Source organism: Aquarana catesbeiana, linkage group LG07 (assembly GCF_042186555.1).
Source record: "Aquarana catesbeiana isolate 2022-GZ linkage group LG07, ASM4218655v1, whole genome shotgun sequence".
NCBI classification, from domain to species: domain Eukaryota; kingdom Metazoa; phylum Chordata; class Amphibia; order Anura; family Ranidae; genus Aquarana; species Aquarana catesbeiana.
The window spans coordinates 241,923,620-241,943,321 of record NC_133330.1 but is presented as its reverse complement, the minus strand read 5'-3'; the positions used below and the strand labels follow the sequence as shown (position 1 = coordinate 241,943,321).

At 43.0% G+C, this 19,702-nt stretch overlaps 1 protein-coding gene across 1 annotated transcript in view; it reads right to left on the bottom strand.

The window, feature by feature from the left end:
• HFM1 (helicase for meiosis 1) overlaps positions 1 to 19,702 on the bottom strand; it is a 441,821-nt gene that overhangs the window by 102,814 nt on the left and 319,305 nt on the right. Inside the window, exons 21-24 of the mRNA XM_073592028.1 lie at positions 15,394 to 15,441; positions 15,193 to 15,290; positions 14,986 to 15,117; positions 4,128 to 4,213 (exon numbers count right to left, since the gene is read on the bottom strand). Coding sequence (XP_073448129.1) covers positions 4,128 to 4,213; positions 14,986 to 15,117; positions 15,193 to 15,290; positions 15,394 to 15,441 — 364 coding nt within the window. The remainder of the gene's footprint in view (positions 1 to 4,127; positions 4,214 to 14,985; positions 15,118 to 15,192; positions 15,291 to 15,393; positions 15,442 to 19,702) is intronic.

Here is a 19,702-nt window from a genome sequence, read left to right as displayed (position 1 = left end):
GCAGGAACCATTGGCTCCTGCTGCTGTCAATCAAATCCTGTGAGAAGGAAGCAGGGGAAGTCGTGCTATGCATTTTTATGAATGCACACAGCCTTACTTGGGAAAGAGCCCCCAAGTGTGCCCCCCATAGCAAGCAGTTTGCTGTGGGGGAACACATAGAAGAGAAGGAGCTGAGAGTGTCGGCACCGAACCCCAGAAGAGGAGGTTCAGAGCTGCTTTGTGAAATATCATTGCAGGTAAGTATAACATGTTTATTGTTTTAATAAAAGAAAAAATACATATAACACATAACAAACAGTGTTTTTTGTGTGTTTTCTTTAATTTGACTGTAAAAATGGAAATACGCTTTAACCACCTGTCTATCCAGGGCAATTTTTTACTTATTTGAAGAGGTTAACAACTTCAGCCTCCGCGACATATCTGTATTCGCTAAGTTGAAGTGGTTATACCAGGATGATGCTTGCAGCTACAGGCATCATCCTGGTATTTTTTTCACAGCCAGCAATGGGGTTTTATGTAAAAGCAATCCTAGCTACTAATTAGTCGTTGGATCACTTTTATGGGTGGGTGGGGGTTACACCATTCCACAGCTTTCCCAGGCTCTCCAGTCTCACCGTTTACAATGATACTTCACATTTGTGGTGCAATTGATGTTATATACACATGCTTGCCCTACACCAGGCTTGTTTATGGGGTGTATATAGGGGTGCTTTATATATATATATATATATATATATATATATATATATATATATATATATATATATATAATTTTTTTTTTTTTAATTTGATATAATCCTTTTTTTATATATATATTTTTTTTTAAACTTTATTGCTATCACAAGGGGGCTAACATGCCCCCCTATGTGATAGCATGGGCAGGTAACAGGTACTCCTTTATAGAAACACTCAAACACTGGGGGCCTATTAGACCCCAAATGTCTCCCCTGCCCTCCAATAAAGCCATGCCAGCACAGATCATGCTGGAATGGAGCCAGAATCAGCTACACTAGTCAAGGAATTACAGCTGCGACCCTAGAAGTGACATAATAAATATCACTTTTGGGGTCATAAGTTGCAGGTGGGACCTGGGAACAGACATTCCCCGAGTTCCTCCTGCACTTACTGGGGAAGTTGTTTCCCACAGTCCTGGGCTCCCCAACAGGGAGAGGGGGAGCACTTTGTTAGCTCCATAAAAGTGATTGGAGCGATTTGTTTCTAAAAGCTGGTATCAAGCGCACAGCTGCAGCAGTAGCTGTGTGCTTGATTTAATCACTTCCAAATAATAAGCCAAGGCATAGATCCTTTGAAAAAGAGGTACCTTCTTAGCCAAAGCTTAGTGGTGTTATGTCTTATTTACTTTTTAGATTGCATTGATTGATTAGCAAATAGCTACTTGACTAAGCCATCATGAGCCACTTGGAATATTTTATATGGTGCAATGGCTTTCATAATCCGTTTAACCAGCAGCACTGAGAGCTCTCACAGTCAATTGTTAAGACGATATTTATCTGATCCCTGTATTGCCTTTGTCATACTCTTTACCCTTCGCCTAGCCTTTGGCTAAGAAGGTCATCTTGATAACAGTTTTATGACAGTGACATAATCTTGGGTATATGTAGTCTATACCTGTCCAGACATAGGTTTACCCTTGACAGCGCTGCCATTTTTATGGTGTTGGGGGAAGTATTTATTGGGTTGTTATGTCTGGGACATTTGGTATTGTTGCTCTTGTTCTTGTATTACCAATAAAGAAATCAATGATGATTTAAGTCACACTACTTGGATCTTAAGTGGTACCTCTTTTTCTAAGGATTTATTCCTTGGTTTATTAATTGAATACTGTGACTCTGCTCTGATGAAGCCTTGTGGGATGTGTCGTAGGCAGAATATGGCATTGATGTTGATTGGAACTGGATGCCTGTAGTAGGACACAATCCCAGCTTGTTTTGATGGATGTAAGTGCATATCATTTTTTTTATTTAATATATATTCATCCTGTTCTTACTAAACTATGTCTGGAATTATCTGATTCGGAATTTATAATAGTCTGAATGAGGACTTTGCCTCGTGACCTTACTGTTGGGAAAAACTGGCACTAGGGCTCAGAAGAAGAAGGGAAGAGTGATCATGCCCTGCATGGAGACTTTTCCTGCTCTCTGTAGTTAAATAGCTGTTCATTCTGCAAGTTTGCAACATAGCCATCCAACAGCAGAGTGTCTTCTATCTCCACCTTCCAGAGCTGGTGCGCTTAAGGTTAATTCTCCTGACTTTAAGCCCTCATGCACACTGGACATTTTTGGACATTTTTACAGCTGCTGTTTTTGGTTTCAGATGTTTTTTTCTACAGTCAATAAACTCTCCAGCATGTTATCCTATGAGTACATGCACACATAGGCTGTTATCAACTGTTTTTGGCTGGGCGTTTTTTGGCTGTAAAAAAAACCCCAAAAACTAGTGGGTTCTGAGAGGAGTTCTTCAGCTGTAAAAAAGCTCTAACGCCGAAAAACGTTCAAAAACGCGGCTCACCAGCATTTTTTTACTTTTTTGATCACATTGAAAAAAAAAAGCTTAAAAACGCTAACGTTAAAAAACCCTGAAAAACGCTAAAAAACGCTATTGCAAAAAACTTTGAAAAACACACCGCAAAGCTACTGGCATTTTTATAACGTTATAAGGCCTAACAGTGATTTAGCTCTCTCTGATAAGTTTGCCTTCATCGATTTGGGACTACAAGCTCAGAATATGGCCACTATGCCCATCTGACCCTTACGTTCTTCCTGGGTGTGGGAATCCTAAGGAGATGACAAAGAAATTGTATCTGCAGCAGATCGTTAACAAGAAAGCTGCCCAAGTGTATCTACTGCAATATCCTTATGTCACTGAAATGCCTATGGAGGAGACAGAACGTTTCACATCTGAGTGATCTACTAACACCATTTAGTACTATTTGGGAGTGCCAAAAAACATATTTTGACTAATAATTAACAAGTCAGGCAACGCTTTGTTTACTGGATGTTTGCCAAACACTCAAAAAAAAATCCACAACCCTTACAGCATATTGCCCAAACCCCATTAAAGTATATGGGAGCCGAAACTTTTAACTTTTTCTCTGGGTTTTTTTTTCCAAGACCAGTTTTTAAAGCTTTTGGTAAAAAAGAGACACAGGTAACTGGACACTGCCATAGGGATATGTACCAAAGAAACCTAAAATACCATTCAGCATGGAGTGGGTTTTTTAATGTGGCTTAAAGGGCAACGTTGTACTAGCAGACTGATACACCGTGGAGGGGTTCAAGCACCCTAAAATTAATATTTTGTTGGTTGCAATATAGTGCAGATAATAGTGGTGTGCAGACCTTTATTACTAATTGCATGAAGTCTGTGCAGAAACCAACACCCAAGTAGTGTTGATCTCCTTTATGCCCATAATGGGTTTAGCGTTGAGCGACTGAGTCACTTTAAGGGCCATGAAAAGAGAAAAAAAGGGGACTGTAAGGAGGTTGTCCTAAAAAAAAAAAAAAAAAGTCAAAAGAAGTGTTTGAGGGGTTCTCCAAATGTAGCATATTCTTGGCATATCCATAGAAATTCATTGCTGGCAGAATCAAAAAAGGCAATTAATAATTTTCAGTCAGTCCCAGTTTTCAGTTTATGTAGTTTGTGCCTACAGCAGCCTAGCAATGTATAGTGTCCATACTGAAATTAAAGCTGGGCCCCTGGAAAGTTTTTTTAAGAAGTGCTTTCTACATCAATAAATGCTAATGCTAGGAAATTGATCGTAGGCTGTTTACAGTATAATATTTGTACACAGACAATTTCTGCAGCATCTTTAGGGAAATTATAGGATTCTGGGATTTTCAGGACTAAATGCACTTATGGCCTTGAAGCATCTTGACAAAGTATTTAGTTGTTTTTTTTTTTACTATCTGCATAATAGTAAATCAATAATAAAATGGGGGAAATTATGCCTTTTTTTTTAGCTTCAAGCTATTTACTAAAGCAAAGACAAATCAATTGTTTGGTCAGAGAAGCCCTTGTTACAACAAACTATGTTTATTTGTTTCCTTGATATAATGAATAAACTGCAGATATTTTGACACATTGCATAAAACCAAAGTCTAACATACCAGCTCCAATTCTCTGGGGTTTGTATCTTCTATTTTCTTAAAAGATGTCAGTCCTGCATTTACCATAGCATTAGCCAAGGTGACACCTAAATAACCATAATTTTGTATTAGTCACATAAAAGAACCATTAAGAATAAATTTTTATAACTTCCATATTTCTACAGTAAATTGACCTCAGGTTTTACCCCCTTCATGACCAGGTCATTTTTTACTATTTCTCACTGTGCTCTTTTAGCTGACAATTGTGTCGTCATGCAATACCATATGCAAATACAATTTATATAATTTTTTTCACACAAATAGCTTCCTTTTGTTGGTATTTGATCACCAGTGGGTTTTTTTATTGTTTGCTAAAATTTTGAAAAAAAAAAAAAGATATTTTCCACTTTCTGTTATAAAACGTATCCAATAAAATAAAGTTTCTTCATAAATTTAGGTCAAAATGTATTCTGCTACATGTCTTTGGTAAAAAAAAATTTAAAAAAATACTAAGAAGTGTATATCAGATAAATTGCGTTTAAAGTTATAGCATCCACAAACTATGGTATATGTTTTTGTAAATTGATCAATTCTGATGTACTTATGGCCTTTCTCATTTCTTGAGGCATCTAAAATGCCAGGGCAGTACAAACTGCCCCCAAATGATCCTTTTTGGAAAGTAGACATTCTGTGGCATTTAGTAAAGGGCATAGAGAGTTTTTTGAAGTTGCAATTTTTTGTCGCAATTGTTTCTCAAAATTAACAAACTACATTTGTTTTCACATTTTGTTACATACTGTCACCAGTGCAGTACAGCATCATCATATGACTGATGTGGTAGTGATCAGAGAAACACAATGGTGACATAGTATGTTAAAATTATTATATATATATATATATTTATAATCGTGGCCCTATGACCGAAACAGATATGGATCACATAAACACTTACAAGACTTACAACATAAATAGACCTGAAGAGTGCATTGGTGGTTTGGTCGGTATGCCAAGAAAAGGGGGCATACCCAAGATAAGTAATGGGTAGTTATGGAGAAGGATGTGCTAAGAAGTGCCCTAGAAAAGGGAGGGAGGGTATCGGGCACTGGAACCGACAAAGAGCATGGGCTGCTTAAATACCCCCCCAGGCTCCTCCCATATATTCAGGCCACCATATTGGCCTTCTTATTTAGGGTCGTGGCTCTATGACCGAGACAGATATGGATCACATAAACACGCGACAAGACTTACAACATGAATAGACCTGAAGTGTGCCTTGGTTGTCTGGTTGGTATGCCAAGAAAAGGGGGCAAAAGACTCAGATAGTGGAATAACTTTATTGATTCTTGTGGTTTATTGAGCTAGCTTGGTGAAGTCCTGTGCCATTTCCACCTGAGGATTTGGGATGTGTGTGGCAAAGCAAGCAGACTTCCATCTGCCTTTTTCTTGATCACATGGTCTGGTACTCCATGCTGGGATGCTGCTGAAGCTGCTCCAATCCGGAAGGAATGTCCAGAGAACTGACTGGGGTTAAAGCCCAAGTTGCATAGGAGGATCCTGACATGCCTGATAAACTGGCTGCCACTCAGGGGCTGGTCAGTAAGGGTATCAACAGGCTACCAGCTGATTGGCTGGGTAGCTGGGACAGTAGCCGGTCACGCACTGTGACTGGGCACCGGGCGTTGTTTGTCTGAAACAGGTTAATGTCAACTCCAGGGCCGGTTTGTTGGGTTTTTGTAGATTGTAAGATGAAAAGTGTAATGATTCGGAAAGCGAGTCAGGTGGCGTCGGGGCAGTGTCTGACTGCTGGTGCCGTTAACAGTAAATGCACTAGGCCACAAGAAATCATAGAAGGCCAAGTAGATGGCCGCTTAGATGACTAGGCTGGGCAAAGCCCCAAACAGAGAACGAGTAGGGATTTCAGACATGTCCCTGAAGATGGCACTAGTGATAGGTAGGCGTTTGCCACTAGCTACGAGCTGGTGCTTCTGTATGCCCCGTAGGAGGGACCTGACTGCATGGGCTGTGAATACTGATAATTTACTGGGGTCCTGTAAGGACAGAAAATGCTGGATGCATGAATATGAAAATGTATCCAGAAAATGCTGGATGCAGGTATAGCCTGATGGTATTGTGAGAAAGGGCCAGCTGCGTGTGGTAATATGATATGAAGACTAGGACGTGTCTAACGTCACCTATCGCTGCCCCGGGGCAAGAGGCCAAAAACTTGCGGTAAGTGTTCCAATCTGTGCGATAAGCCTTCAGTGTGCTGCGTGCCAAGGAGTAGTTAATGAGCTGGGCTGCATTGGAGAGGTGCGACTTTAGTCCATCGTCAGCAACGACCAGGATAGGACAGAAGTAGTCGTTGGGTCGGCTCCAGGCTCCTGCTGGAAAAACAAAGTAAAGTTGAAATGGGACAGCGCATCAGGTGCGATATTGCATTTGCCTGGAACATGTTTGCAGAAGATATTAAAGTGGTGAAGGAGTCACAGCTGCAAGAACCTGCGCAGAAAGGACATGATGGGGAGTGATTTGGATCTGCCTTTGTTGATGATGTCAGCCGTGGCCTGATGTCCCACTGTCTGTCCTTTCCAAGTATGTCCCTAGACCTGCGCAGCTGCCACGATGGGATACAGCTCGAAGAGAGATGATGACTGGGTGAATCCAGGGATTAAGAGGATTTCTGGGGGCCAAAGTTCGACGAACCAGTGGCGGACGAAAATGGCCACAAAGCCCATGAAGGCTGCAGCATCAATGACCACCTATGGTGACTGAGCTGACACTGCCGGGATGAACATTAAAATGCCGTTCCAGCTGGTGAGGAACTCGTCCCACATGGCTAGGTCTGCTACTGCTGCTTGGTCTAGTTTGAGAACTCAGTCTGGATCATTCACTGGTGTGAGACTAAAAGGTGTGATATAAAGGACCGTCCTTGAGGAATAATCCTCACTGCGAAGTTCAGCATCCCTAGTAAGGATTGCAACTGTCTCCTGGTGCACCCTTGTGACAGGGTGAAGTCGTGAATAATGTTCTGATACGGGCTAAATTGTCGGGAGGCAGGCTAGCTTGCATGGCATGCGTGTCCAGAGTGACACCTAGAAATGTGATAGAATGTGCCGGGCCTTCTACATTGTGCTCAGCTGTGGGCACGTTGAGGTTGTTGAACACGATTCTCAACTTATCTAGATCTGATGGGGGTGAGCCTGGTTGCTTGATCAGGAGGAAGTCATCGAGGTAGTGGATGACCGTGTGACAGTGGGCCTGGTGAGACAGAATCCATGTGAGGGCCTGAGCAAAGGCGTCGAAGAGCCACGGGCTGCTTTTGGACCCGAAGGTCAACTTGGTGGCGAAGTAGTAAGACTCCCTCCACTTGATACCGTGCCACCGCCAGAGGGACGGTTCGATAGGGAGGAGTTTAAACGCATCGGAGATGTCTGCTATGGATAGCCAGGCGCCAGGACCTATCCTAATGATGGCTTGGATGGCCAGATCAACTGAGACGTACTTGAGGGAAAATTCCTCAGAGGGAATCAGGGAGTTCAGACTCGGGATGTGAGAAGAATGAGGAGCAGACAAGTCATACACTAAGCGGACTTTATTAGAGAACTTGCCCTTGACAAGACCAATAGGGCTGACTCTCCAGACTGGGAAAGGTGAATGAGGGAAGGGGCGGATGATGAAGCCTTTATCCAGTTCTGTCTGTAGTAAAGAGTCAATTGGTTGTTCGCCAATAGCTGCTGACTGGAGGTTCCTGCACTCGTGGCTAGAGAGGGGTAAGGTGATGAGGCTGGCGTGGAACCCTGCTGTGAAGCCGTGCACCAAGAATATGGCCAGTGAGGGGTTGGGGTGTGTGTAGAGGTAGAACCCTCGTGGGCGGCACAGTGGTGTAGTGGTAGCACTCTTGCCTAGCAGTAAGAAGGGTCACTGGTTCGAATGCCAACCACGACACTACCTGCTTGGAGTTTGCATGTTCTCCCTGTGCCTGCGTGGGTTTCCTCCGGGTACTCCGGTTTCCTCCCACACTCCAAAGACATGCTGGTAGGTTAATTGGATCCTGTCTAAATTGTCCCTAGTATGTATGAATGTGAGTTAGGGACCTTAGATTGTAAGCCCCTTGAGGGTAGGGACTGATGTGAATGTACAATGTATATGTAAAGCGCTGCGTAAATTGACGGCGCTATATAAGTACCTGAAATAAATAAATAAACCCCAACCAACTAATATCTATCCGGCCTAGTCAGGATTTTCCCTCCTGTGTCAGTTGACAGGTGGTCCTGGGGTGAGCTTTATGGCATGTTGTGCAAATATGAAGTAGCTTGCCCTGGCTATGGAAGCATTCGCCGTGATTCAAATGGGGGCTCCCCCTAGAGAAAGGATAGCCTGTCCTAGTCTGTCCACTGCCCGTGGCTGACTGGGGGCTAGGAAAGCCCTGACCAGTGCCGGAGGAGGAAGGGGGGGTAGAAGGGGCGCCTTGTGCCTGCTTCAGAGCACCAATTCACCATGTGGGTAGCGAACTGGCAAATAGTACAGAACGGGGAGCGGAGGCCTGCAAAGTGGCGGCAGAACAGCTCTGTGTCAGAAATGCTCCAGTCCGTCTTGACCTGGAACTTAAGTCTGGCAGCTGCCTTGGCCAAAAACAACCGGTGGTAGTTGTAAAAGGCATGCCCTCCATATTTGTATCCTAAGTCCGTGACGGAGTGGAGATATAGGTCCAACTCTTCCCTCCTGCTGGGGGTGGCTGAGCAGACAACATCCCTGAACATCCCGAATGCCAAAGCGAATATGATGACTGTTAGTTTACGGCTGAGCCTGGGGTCTTTCGGCTTGATGACCACTGAGACGTCCCCCCAGGCGTATGCTCTGTTGTTGGCCAAATCGTGCACTGAAAATCTAGCAGAGACGCTAGATTTACATCCAAGATGTCCTTCCTGAGGTTGGCAGGGACGAAGTGAGCAGGGAGGACAGTATATGTGGACTGCAGGAGGGGATGCCAGCACCGCAACTGAGTCAGGGAAGGTAGTGGGAGAGTGGACCTCGAGAGCTGCGATTCTGGTCTGCACATCTGTAACTGCTGCAGACAGAGAGGAGACCATGGAGTACAGCTGGCAGATGGCCCCATAGATGGACTGCAGAGACATTTGATCTGTGCTGGGCCCTGCAGTAGCTGTCGGCGGGAAGAGTAGCCTGAGGGGCTCTGCCTTCCTGGCCATAGCAGGGTAGGAGATACCCTTGCATCTAAGCTCAGCTATGAGCTTGGGAATGGTCCATGCATGGAGGGACTGTGCGCTGCCACTCTCTGAGCCCGTAGAGTGTGACAGAGGGGCAGATGTGAGGTCATCACTGCCAGCCTGCGACATGGCTCCGACTGTAAGACAATAAGAGGGTGCAAGCGTTACGAAGAGATGTAGCATTGGATAGAGAATGAAGTGGGGCACTGAAACTTGGTTTTGGGAGAAAGATTTGTGAACTACACACCTGGCTGGTGCCCTAGTTAGCGAGATCCTGGCAAGGATCGAGACTGGGTCGACCAGAAACCTGTAGTAAGGGTGACACAAGTGTAACATGTATATTCCTATACCTGAAATAAAGTAACCCACCCCTGCCATGCGACTGGCCCTGGTGAGATGCGAACTGTATGTTTTTGTTTTTTTTTTACCTGGGGAGAAAACGACCAACACTGGTGTAGGATGGAAACCTGAACTCGACTGACCTGAGGGAAAGATAGAGAAGATGAGTGTCAGGTCACCTGAGTCCAGGTGACAGATGCACCCCGTTGGGGTCAGGAGTGCACCTCTAAGATAGTGGACCCTAAGGCTGACTGTTGCGGATGGAACTCGGGATGGTTCAGGGAGGCAGGTCCCCTGGAGCACCAACACGGATCCCACAGGGAGTTAGAGCATAGATTCCCCAGGGCGCAGAGTCTAAGAGCCAGCAGGTGTTCACCAGAGCCTCTAGTGGTGAGGATGGACTGGGCTGCGACTGGCTCCAGGTCGCGGCCCCCAGGGTCTCCCAGCGCCCGCTCACGGTAGGCTACAGGAGGATGGAGAGGAAACAGCAGCCCAGGACAGCAAGGGATAGTAAGGAGGTAGCCAAATGTCGGGGCAACTAGCAGACAAGGATAACAGAGAACACGCCAAAGGTCAGGGTCACAGGCAAACAGGGATAGTCGATAACACGCCAAAGGTCAGGGTCACAAGCAGACAGGGATAGTCGGGAACACTCCAAGATCGGTAACAGAGACAAACTTAGAGCACATGGCAAACAGGAAGCCAAACACACAATATTGCACGGCAAGGCAGGCTTGGAGAATACGTTGTTAAATAGTGGTTCCTGTTGAGGCTAGGGTGGGGCCACACTGATGGAAGATTACTTAAGCATGCGGGTGTAAGAGTACAAGCCTCAAGGCTGAAGCACAGACCAGGTAAGAGACAGACAGGTAATATTGCGTGGTAGCAAGGGCCTCATGCAGGTTTGCTTAGAGATATTTTGTGATTGCGAGGATCTCGATGGGTGTCAGGCTACTGAGATGATATTGCGTGGCTGCAAGGGTCTCAGTTAGGTTTGCTGAGACGATATTGCATGGTTGCAAGGGTCTGGATGAGTGTCTGACTGCTAAGACAATATTGCATGGTTGTAAGGGTCTGGATGAGTATGAGGTTGTTTGAGACGATATTGCATGGTTGCAAGGGTCTCAGTGCTTATGTGAGAAAGTATGCTGTAGAACACGTGGTTGCAGGGACTGCACATGTCCCCGCTGCAGAAGACATAGAATAAAATAATTAAAAAAAAAAAAAAAGGGGAGCAGGTGGTTGTCTCAGAGGTGACCTTGACAGACGGGACAGGAAGATAGAGAAAATTGCATGTGGGGGCTAATTGTAACCTTCAGCGGGCTAGTATATGGGATAAGGACAACATCCGTATGATCCATAAGTTCTGTATCGGAACCTTACGAATGACATGGGGGACACAACGAATGGTAACAAATGGACATGAAATAGAAAGTGTAGTAACAAATCCTACCTGTGACAGTCACGCGAGTGAGTTCACCGTGAATAGTGGAGGGAGCGCAAAGTATCAAAGGTGTGGCGTGGCGCTGTACACGAGGAATTTAAAATTTGATTTGGTGAAACAGCTGAGAGAAGAAGCATTTACGAAGGATTCATAAATTCAACTGTGGGAACTAAACACATGGCGCTGGGGACACAACGAATGGCTACGAATTAATATAACAAAACAAGATTAATGAATCCTACCTGAGTCAGAGCGCCATGCAACTGAATTCATATCGTTCTGTGATGGGGGTGTAGGTAGTAGAAGGTGTGGCGCGGTGCATGATGCCCACAAACAACATTAGTTTGGTAAAACCGGGACAGAAGCCATGTACCAACGATTCGTAAGTTCAGCTGCAGGAACTAAATGCACAGCATGGGGCTACAATGAATGGGGAGCAACGTTAAGAACAATGCAAAGTAACGACTCCTACCTGCGACAGTGAGCCAGACTTGATCGAAAAAAAAAACACGAATAAGCAACTGCAACATACTGTATTCGGCCCCAGCAGACTCACGAACACGAAGTAAGCTGAAAAGTCGGCCTGATGACGTAACGAATCGCGCACTGGAACCGACAAAGAGCATGGGCGAGTGGGCTGCTTAAATACCCCTTGAGCTCCTCCCAAAAATTCAGGCCACCATACTGGCCTTCTTATAATATATATATATATATAGTATCTCACAAAAGTGAGTACACCACTCACATTTTTGTAAATATTTTATTATATCTTTTCATGTGACAACACTGAAGAAATGAAACTTTGCTACAATGTAAAGTGGTGAGTGTACAGCTTGTATAACAGTGTAAATTTGCTGTCCCCTCAAAATAACTCAACACACAGCCATTAATGTCTAAACTGCTGGCAACAAAAGTGAGTACACCCCTAAGTGAAAATGCCCAAATTGGGCCCAATTAGCCATTTTCCCTCCCTGGTGTCATGTGACTCGTTAGTGTTACAAGGTATCAGGTGTGAATGGCGAGCAGGTGTGTTAAATTTGGTGTTATCGCTCTCACTCTCTCATACTGGTCACTGGAAGTTTAACATGGCACCTCATGGCAAAGAACTCTCTGAGGATCTGAAAAAAAGAATTGCTGTTCTACATAAAGATGGCCTAGGCTATAAGAAGATTGCCAAGACCCTGAAACTGAGCTGCAGCATGGTGGCCAAGAGCATACAGCGGTTTAACAGGACAGGTTCCACTCAGAACAGGCCTCGTCATGGTCAACCAAAGTAGTTGAGTGCATGTGCTCAGAGTCATATCCAGAGGTTGTCTTTAGAAAATAGACATATGAGTGCTTCCAGCATTGCTGCAGAGGTTGAAGGGGTGGGGGGGTCAGTCTGTCAGTGCTCAGACCATACGCCGCATACTGCATCAAATTGGACTGCATGGCTGTTGTCCCAGAAGAAAGCCTCTTCTAAAGATGACGTACAAGAAAGCCTGCAGTTTGCTGAAGACAAGCAAAGGACATGGATTACTGGAACTATGGCCTATGGTCTGATGAGACCAAGATAAACTTATTTGGTTCAAATATTGTCAAGCGTGTGTGGCGGCAACCAGGTAAGGAGTACAAAGACAAGTGTGTCTTGCCTACAGTCAAGCATGGCGGTGGGAGTGTCATGGTCTGGGGCTGCATAAGTGCTGCCGGCACTGGGGAGCTACAGTCCACTGAGGGAACCATGAATGCCAACATGTACTGTGACATCATAAGGCAGAGCATGATCCCATCCCTTTGGAGACTGGGCCGCAGGGCAATATTCCAACATGATAACGACCCCAAACACACCTCCAAGACAACCACTGCCTTGCTAAAGAAGCTGAGGGTAAAGGTGATGGACTGGCCAAGCATGTCTCCAGACCTAAACCCTATTGAGCATCTGTGGGGCATCCTCAAACGAAAGGTGGAGGAGCACAGGGTCTCTAACATCCACCAGCTCCGTGATGTCATCATGGAGGAGTGGAAGAGGATTTCAGTGGCAACCTGTGAAGCTCCGGTGAACTCCATGCCCAAGAGGGTTAAGGCAGTGCTGGAAAATAATGGTGGCCACACAAAACATTGACACTTTGGTCCCAATTTGGACATTTTCACTTTTGTTGCCAGCAATTTAGACATTAATGGCTGTGTGTTGAGTTATTTTGAGGGGACGGAAAATTTACACTGTTATACAAGCTGTACACTCACTACTTTACATTGTAGCAAAGTGTAATTTCTTCAGTGTTGTCACATGAAAAAATATAATAAAATATTTACAAAAATGTGAGTGGTGTACTCACTTTTGTAAGATATTGTATATACACACACAGTTGTGCTCATAAGCTTACATATCCTGGCAGAATTTATGATTTTTTTGGCCATTTTTCAGTAAATGAATAATAACACAAAAACTTTTCTTTTATTCATGGTTAGTGTTTGGCTGAAGCCATTTATTATCAAATCCACTGTGTTTACTCTTTTTAAATCATAATCACAGAAACTACCCAAAAGTTTACATACCCCAGTTCTTAATACCGTGTATTGCCCCCTTTAACATCAATGACAGCTTGAAGTCTTTTGTGGTATTTGTGGATGAGGCTCTTCTCGGATGGTAAAGCTGTCCATTCCTCTTGAAAAGAAGCCTCCAGTTCCTGTAAATTCTTGGGTTGTCTTGCATGAACTGCACGTTTGAGATCTCCCCAGAGTGGCTCAATGATATTGAGGTCAGGAGACTGAGATGGCCACTCCAGAACCTTCACTTTATTCTGCTGTAGCCAATGACAGGTCGATTTGGCCTTGTGTTTTGGATCATTGTCATGTTGGAATGTCCAAGTACGTCCCATGCGCAGCTTCCTGGCTGATGAATGCAAATGTTCCTCCAGTATTTTTTGATAACATACTGCATTCAATTTTGATCTTTCCATCAATTTTGACCAAATTTCCTATGCCTTTTGTAGCTCACACATCCCCATAACATCAGCGATCCACCTCCATGTTTCACAGTAGGAATGGTGTACCTTTCATCATAGGCCTTGTTGACTCCTCTCCAAATGTAGTGTTTATGGTTGTAGCCAAAAAGCTCAATTTTGGTCTCATCACTCTAAATGACTTTTTCGGACCCTAGAAATTATTATGAGTGAAAATCCCAGTAGATCAGCAGTTTTTTAAATACTCAGACCAGCCCATCTGGCACCAACAACCATACCACATTCAAAGTCACTTAAATCCCCTTTCTTCCTCATTCTGATGCTTGGTTTGAACTTCAGCAAGTTGTCTTCACCACGTTTAGATGCCTAAATGCATTGAGTTGCTGCCATGTGATTGGTTGATTAGCAATTTGTGTTACCAAGCAATTGAACTGTGTTCTGGCAGTGGTACAGAGAGTTCTCGTCTGCTGCCAGAACAAAATCAAGTTGGGCCGAGTGCTGCTCAGCCATTCACCAGAGGTAGTATTGTTATCAGTGAATACAAGGCTTCCTTAGATTGGCCGAGGTGTAGATTGTGACATCATCCACCCACCGCTCCCAGTACTGCTGCCAGAACACAGCACTGCATACTGTATGTAGCTAATGCTACATACAGTTTTTACAATGGGGCAGCACCCAACACGATTACTAAAGAAAATAGTTCATTTGGGCCAGCTTGACCCAAGCAAACTTTCTAAAGTGAAAATAAACATGGAGTGAGGCTTTCTGGAAAGTGAATGGCTATGCTACCCACCTGTTTACCTAGCAAATAAGTGAAAATATGCTATCTCTTCTCAATTTAAGTCAAATGGGCCAGTATTCATATGACTGCCTATTTACATCTACCAGTTGACAATCTTGCAAAAGAAATAGGTCTCAGTTATACCTACCAATTTTTTCCAGTTGTTTAGACACGTGTGTTGAATTTTCCCATAATTTACATCTGAAGCACTTAGCCAGGATTAAAGCATTCAGACATGCAATGAATTTATTTTCTTGCAATGCAAGAAACTCATACAGATCTACAATTGTAATAAAAACAGGTTAATGAAGTATTCGATTACAGAATATTTGCAGCCCATAAAGAAAATGCATACATTTAGTTACTCGTATGCCATGTCTGAAAATCTTTGCCATGTCCTGTGTAAGTGAAAAGTCTTGAACTGGAATACATCCAAGTTGTGCCTGTATAAGACTGAAGTTAAAATGACATGCGTTAGTATCGCTTCCATCTCTGGAACATATACACACATATTAACCTGAATCCAAACACACATACACACAGGTTGCATGTTTACCAGTTCACTTTCATTTCCCTGGACTTTATTTTCCCCTCCGTTGGAAACCTTTGTTTGTAAGTAAAAAGATTAAAGGGAAATTTATGCATACATTAAATAGAGAACAACATACTGTATTTATTTAAAAAAAAAATTGGATGTTCAAACAGCCTGAAAATGACTGTTAGAGTCATGGTAACAATATAAATACAGCAAAGATCAGACTAAATTACATCTTAGGTTTGTACAAATTATTTTAGGGCATCACTATCATTTTGGGTGCACAGATGTGCGAAATTAAAGCTAGTTTGCTAATATCAGAAAAAACTGCCATTTAAAGAGCGTCTACCTTTTTCTTTATCTAATGGGAATTTATCCTCAATCAGCTAGCAATTTATATGTCAGCAATATACGAATTCTGTTGTCAGAATCGGAAACCAGAAATATCTGCATTAATGAAGACTTTGTAATATAGTTGCTTCTAGTGATCCATAGGTGCCACAATGGAAATAGCAATACTTTTTGTAAAGCTAAACAAGTGTTGTACCAAAAAATAAATCTATAAACATTCTGCACAGAATATATTTTGGAAGTATGAAGATTTGGGCATTTATAAAACTTTAACAAGCATTCAGTATATAACTTTTTCAAGTCTATCTACGTGGACTACCAAGAACAAAGCCATAAAACTACTGTTCCTCGTGTATTTATGTAGAGTGACATGGCAAAAATAACCACAGTAGAGGAACATTTTAGACAGGCATTGCAAAATAAAAATAATAACAATGGTGTGGGTGACACAGCCACAGGAAGTAGATGTGTAAGAGAGCTCAACAACATAGAGAAAGGCTGACAAACATTTTTCAGAAGTACTGCTGAGAAACTCAGCAACAGAGACTGCACTATGGAAATTGTTGGAACAAAGAAAGATGTCAAAAATATACGGTACATGCATATAAAAGTGCAATTCATTAGAAACTATGTCAACTCAAAATGTTTAAGTTTTATGAAAATTTATACTCACTATCTCTCACTCTCTCTTTCTCTCTGATGTGGGGGTTGGTTGGCAAAATGGTTAGTACATTTTTTTTCGTGAAGTCCATGCCAGTCCACACTGTGTTTTAAGGGCATGAAAGCCCACTTCTATTAAATTAAATTATTTACAAGGTTGCTCATGCAGGGGTTTCAGCTTCACAAAACAAGTAACATAAAACACTAGCCCACTTGGCTACACTTCAGTAGCTCCACTGCTATTGGTGTTGGTCTTCCAGACCTCAGGTTCTTCAGGTTCACTCAGCCTATTATTGCAGCACCTCGCTGTACAGGCCCACTCCTGGCCTCCAGATAGTGTTCTCCCAGCACCCTGGGCTCTCCCACTTCTCAAGGAACACAGGACTCCCCCAGTCCCCACTGCTCACAAAACACATGCAGCAGCTTCTCAGACTGCTCTCAGAATCCTGTATCATTTTTCCAACCATTACCTAATTCACATAGTGGCAGGGCCTTCTCGTCCACATTAGTGCCTGACCTCACAAATGTGACTCTGGTAAAATGGTCAAACATTCACATAGACACAGCCTTTCCAGAAGAGTTGAAGCTGTTATAGCTGCAAAGGGTGGCCCACCCAATATTGAACCCTACTATGTCTGGGATGCCATTAAAGTTCATGTGCATGTAAAGGCCAATACTTTTGGTAAAATAGTGTATGTTTTCAGTTGAAAAGCAGCAAGTCCATCATCAAACTGCTAATGCTGCCCAGAAAATACTGTAACTGTATGATTTTTTGCAGCCAGATTTAACAAGATTCTTAAGGTGAATTTGTGCAGCACTGCAGTCTCTGGTTACATAACTCTGTGTTATGCAAACCTCCCTATAATGCATCAATGTGTATGAGCAAGACAGCAGTGGGCTTTCGTATACACCATGGAAAGTGTGAATGGAAAGTTGAAACACACTGCTCTAAAATTTCTGCTAAAAGAGGATACTATCAGCTAAAGGTCTTTGGTTAGAAGGGCAGCGAGATGAAGAAAATAAATCCCAGAAAAAATTGCGATATCTAGCAGGTAAGCTATATTCCTTAATAGATAAGTGTACTTGTCTGAGTTACCTGGACCTCTTTGCTATACTGCTTGCTAGGCTCTGCACATACTATCTTCAAACAATTTCCATTCTCCCCAGGCAACCCTAATACATGAGCAGAACATACACACAGTTGACTCCTACAGAATATTTATCCACTGCCTTCTGAGAAGCCTACCACCGAAAAGAATGGTGTCCAAGCTGTGAATACACATGGGAAAAGAGAACAGGGGAGATTACAAACACAGGCTAGGTAGGCAGCATAGGATAGATCCATATTCTTTAATCCTTTGTATCTGACTGGATTATAGTCTTGATACAACAAAGTCCAAAACGGGGCAACCTTGGTCAAAACAGGGGGGGGGGGGGGAATCAGCTTTGAAGTATATTTCCTAAATGGTAATGAGTTATTGCAAGATAAGCTGATGCAGGTTAGGACATACACTATCATTCCCCCAACCAAGGGAATACACATTCAAACCTTACCAATTTAAGTATGTCTAATGTGTTACATTTTGTGAGGAAAAGAAAAAAAAATTGGATGGTGGGGATTGGAGTTGATTGTTCTGTGCTTAAAGAGAAGAAACTTACATTTTCTAATTTGCTAGCTGGACGCTACTGTGCTATTTGTTCAACACACGTTGTACTGCAGTACACAATATTTTCACTACTACATTCCCAAAAGCTGAGATGAGATGTAAATAAAAAAAAATAAATATATACAGTATATGCAGGTGCATCTCATAAAATTAGAATATCATCAAAAAGTTAATTTATTTCAGTAATTCAATTCAAAAAGTGAAACTCATATATATTATATAGATTCATTATACACAGAGTGATATATTTATAAAAACATACCGCTAACAAACCTAATGTCCCATTGTCCCATAAAATTGATCAGAAAAATGGAAGACCAAAATTTGCCTTACGAAGTGTCACTGGGCAGATAGGGTATCTATAGTCAGAACGTCCATTTATATTGCCTGGACATATGTAGATGAAGTTTCGTGGACAGGGTTTTCCCTATCAGGCAGGATACATTGTTTAAAGTTGACAGAGATAGAAAGTAACGTGAAAAATATTATGTTTCAATGATAAACATCTCGGCCCGGTCACGGCCTAATAAAGGTGTGGATTGACTGCATAGAACATAGCAAAGAGAGGAGAAGGAAACGTTGAATAGGGAAAAAAAAAGGAAAGTCCAGTAGAAAAGAGGAGAGTGAGGGAAGGGGAAAGGAGGGAGGAGGAGAGACCACGGGATGTGTGTCAGGGAAGTATCAGATCAGAAGTGTGCCGTCAAATCGAGAGGGTTGAAAGTACGTGATCCATGGCTGCCAGACTCTGAGGAATTTGTCATGCGTGTCTAAAAGGATGGCAGTCAGCTTTTCGTTTACTATGACCTAATTTTTATGATTTTTTTACTGCTTCAAAACTGAGTGCGGGGGATTTCCAGGCTTTTGCTATGGTCAATTTAGTTGCAGTAAAGAGATGCTGAGCTAGTTGCCGCTCTGGGCGTAATAATTCTACAATTGGTTTCCCAAGGAGGGCTTCATAGGGGTCCCTTTTAAAGTTTATGTGAAATAAGTTACTAAGAATGGTAAAAAATCTGACACATAACCTGCACGCCTTCGGGCATGACCACCATATATGTACCATAGAGCCTTCCTGTGAGCATCCACGAAAGCAAAGTGGAGAGTAAGTTGGAATGAATCGGGCCAATCTAGCTGGCGTATAGTACCACCGATATAACACTTTATAGGCATTCTCCAATATAAGAACATTTCTTGAGCACTTGGAGGGGGCCATGGTCATAGTCTGCCAGTCCTCTGGGTCTAACTGTCTCCCCAATTCTTTTTTCCATTGAAGATGGTAGGGCCTCAACAGAGGATTTTTTGTAGAAATTATGGACGAGTATATTAATGATATCATGCCTGGGGAGTGGGGCCTGGCTCTCAAAAAGAGTCAGGGTGTATGGGGTGGGACGGGATTTGATAAGTTGTTGGAGAAAGTTTCTCAGTTGTAGATAGCTATAGTGTTCCCTCAATGGGATATCATGAGAAAAGCGTAAGGTGTCAAATGTTAATATCCTAGTGGGGGTAAACATACAATGAATATCTGTAAATCCATGTGTAGTCCACCAGGAGAACTGTGCCGGATTTTCACATCCCGGAGGGTACAATGGGCAATGAACGAGTTTCAATAGTGGGAGATGAGGGGAGATCAAGCCCGCTGAGTATTTGACTGAGTC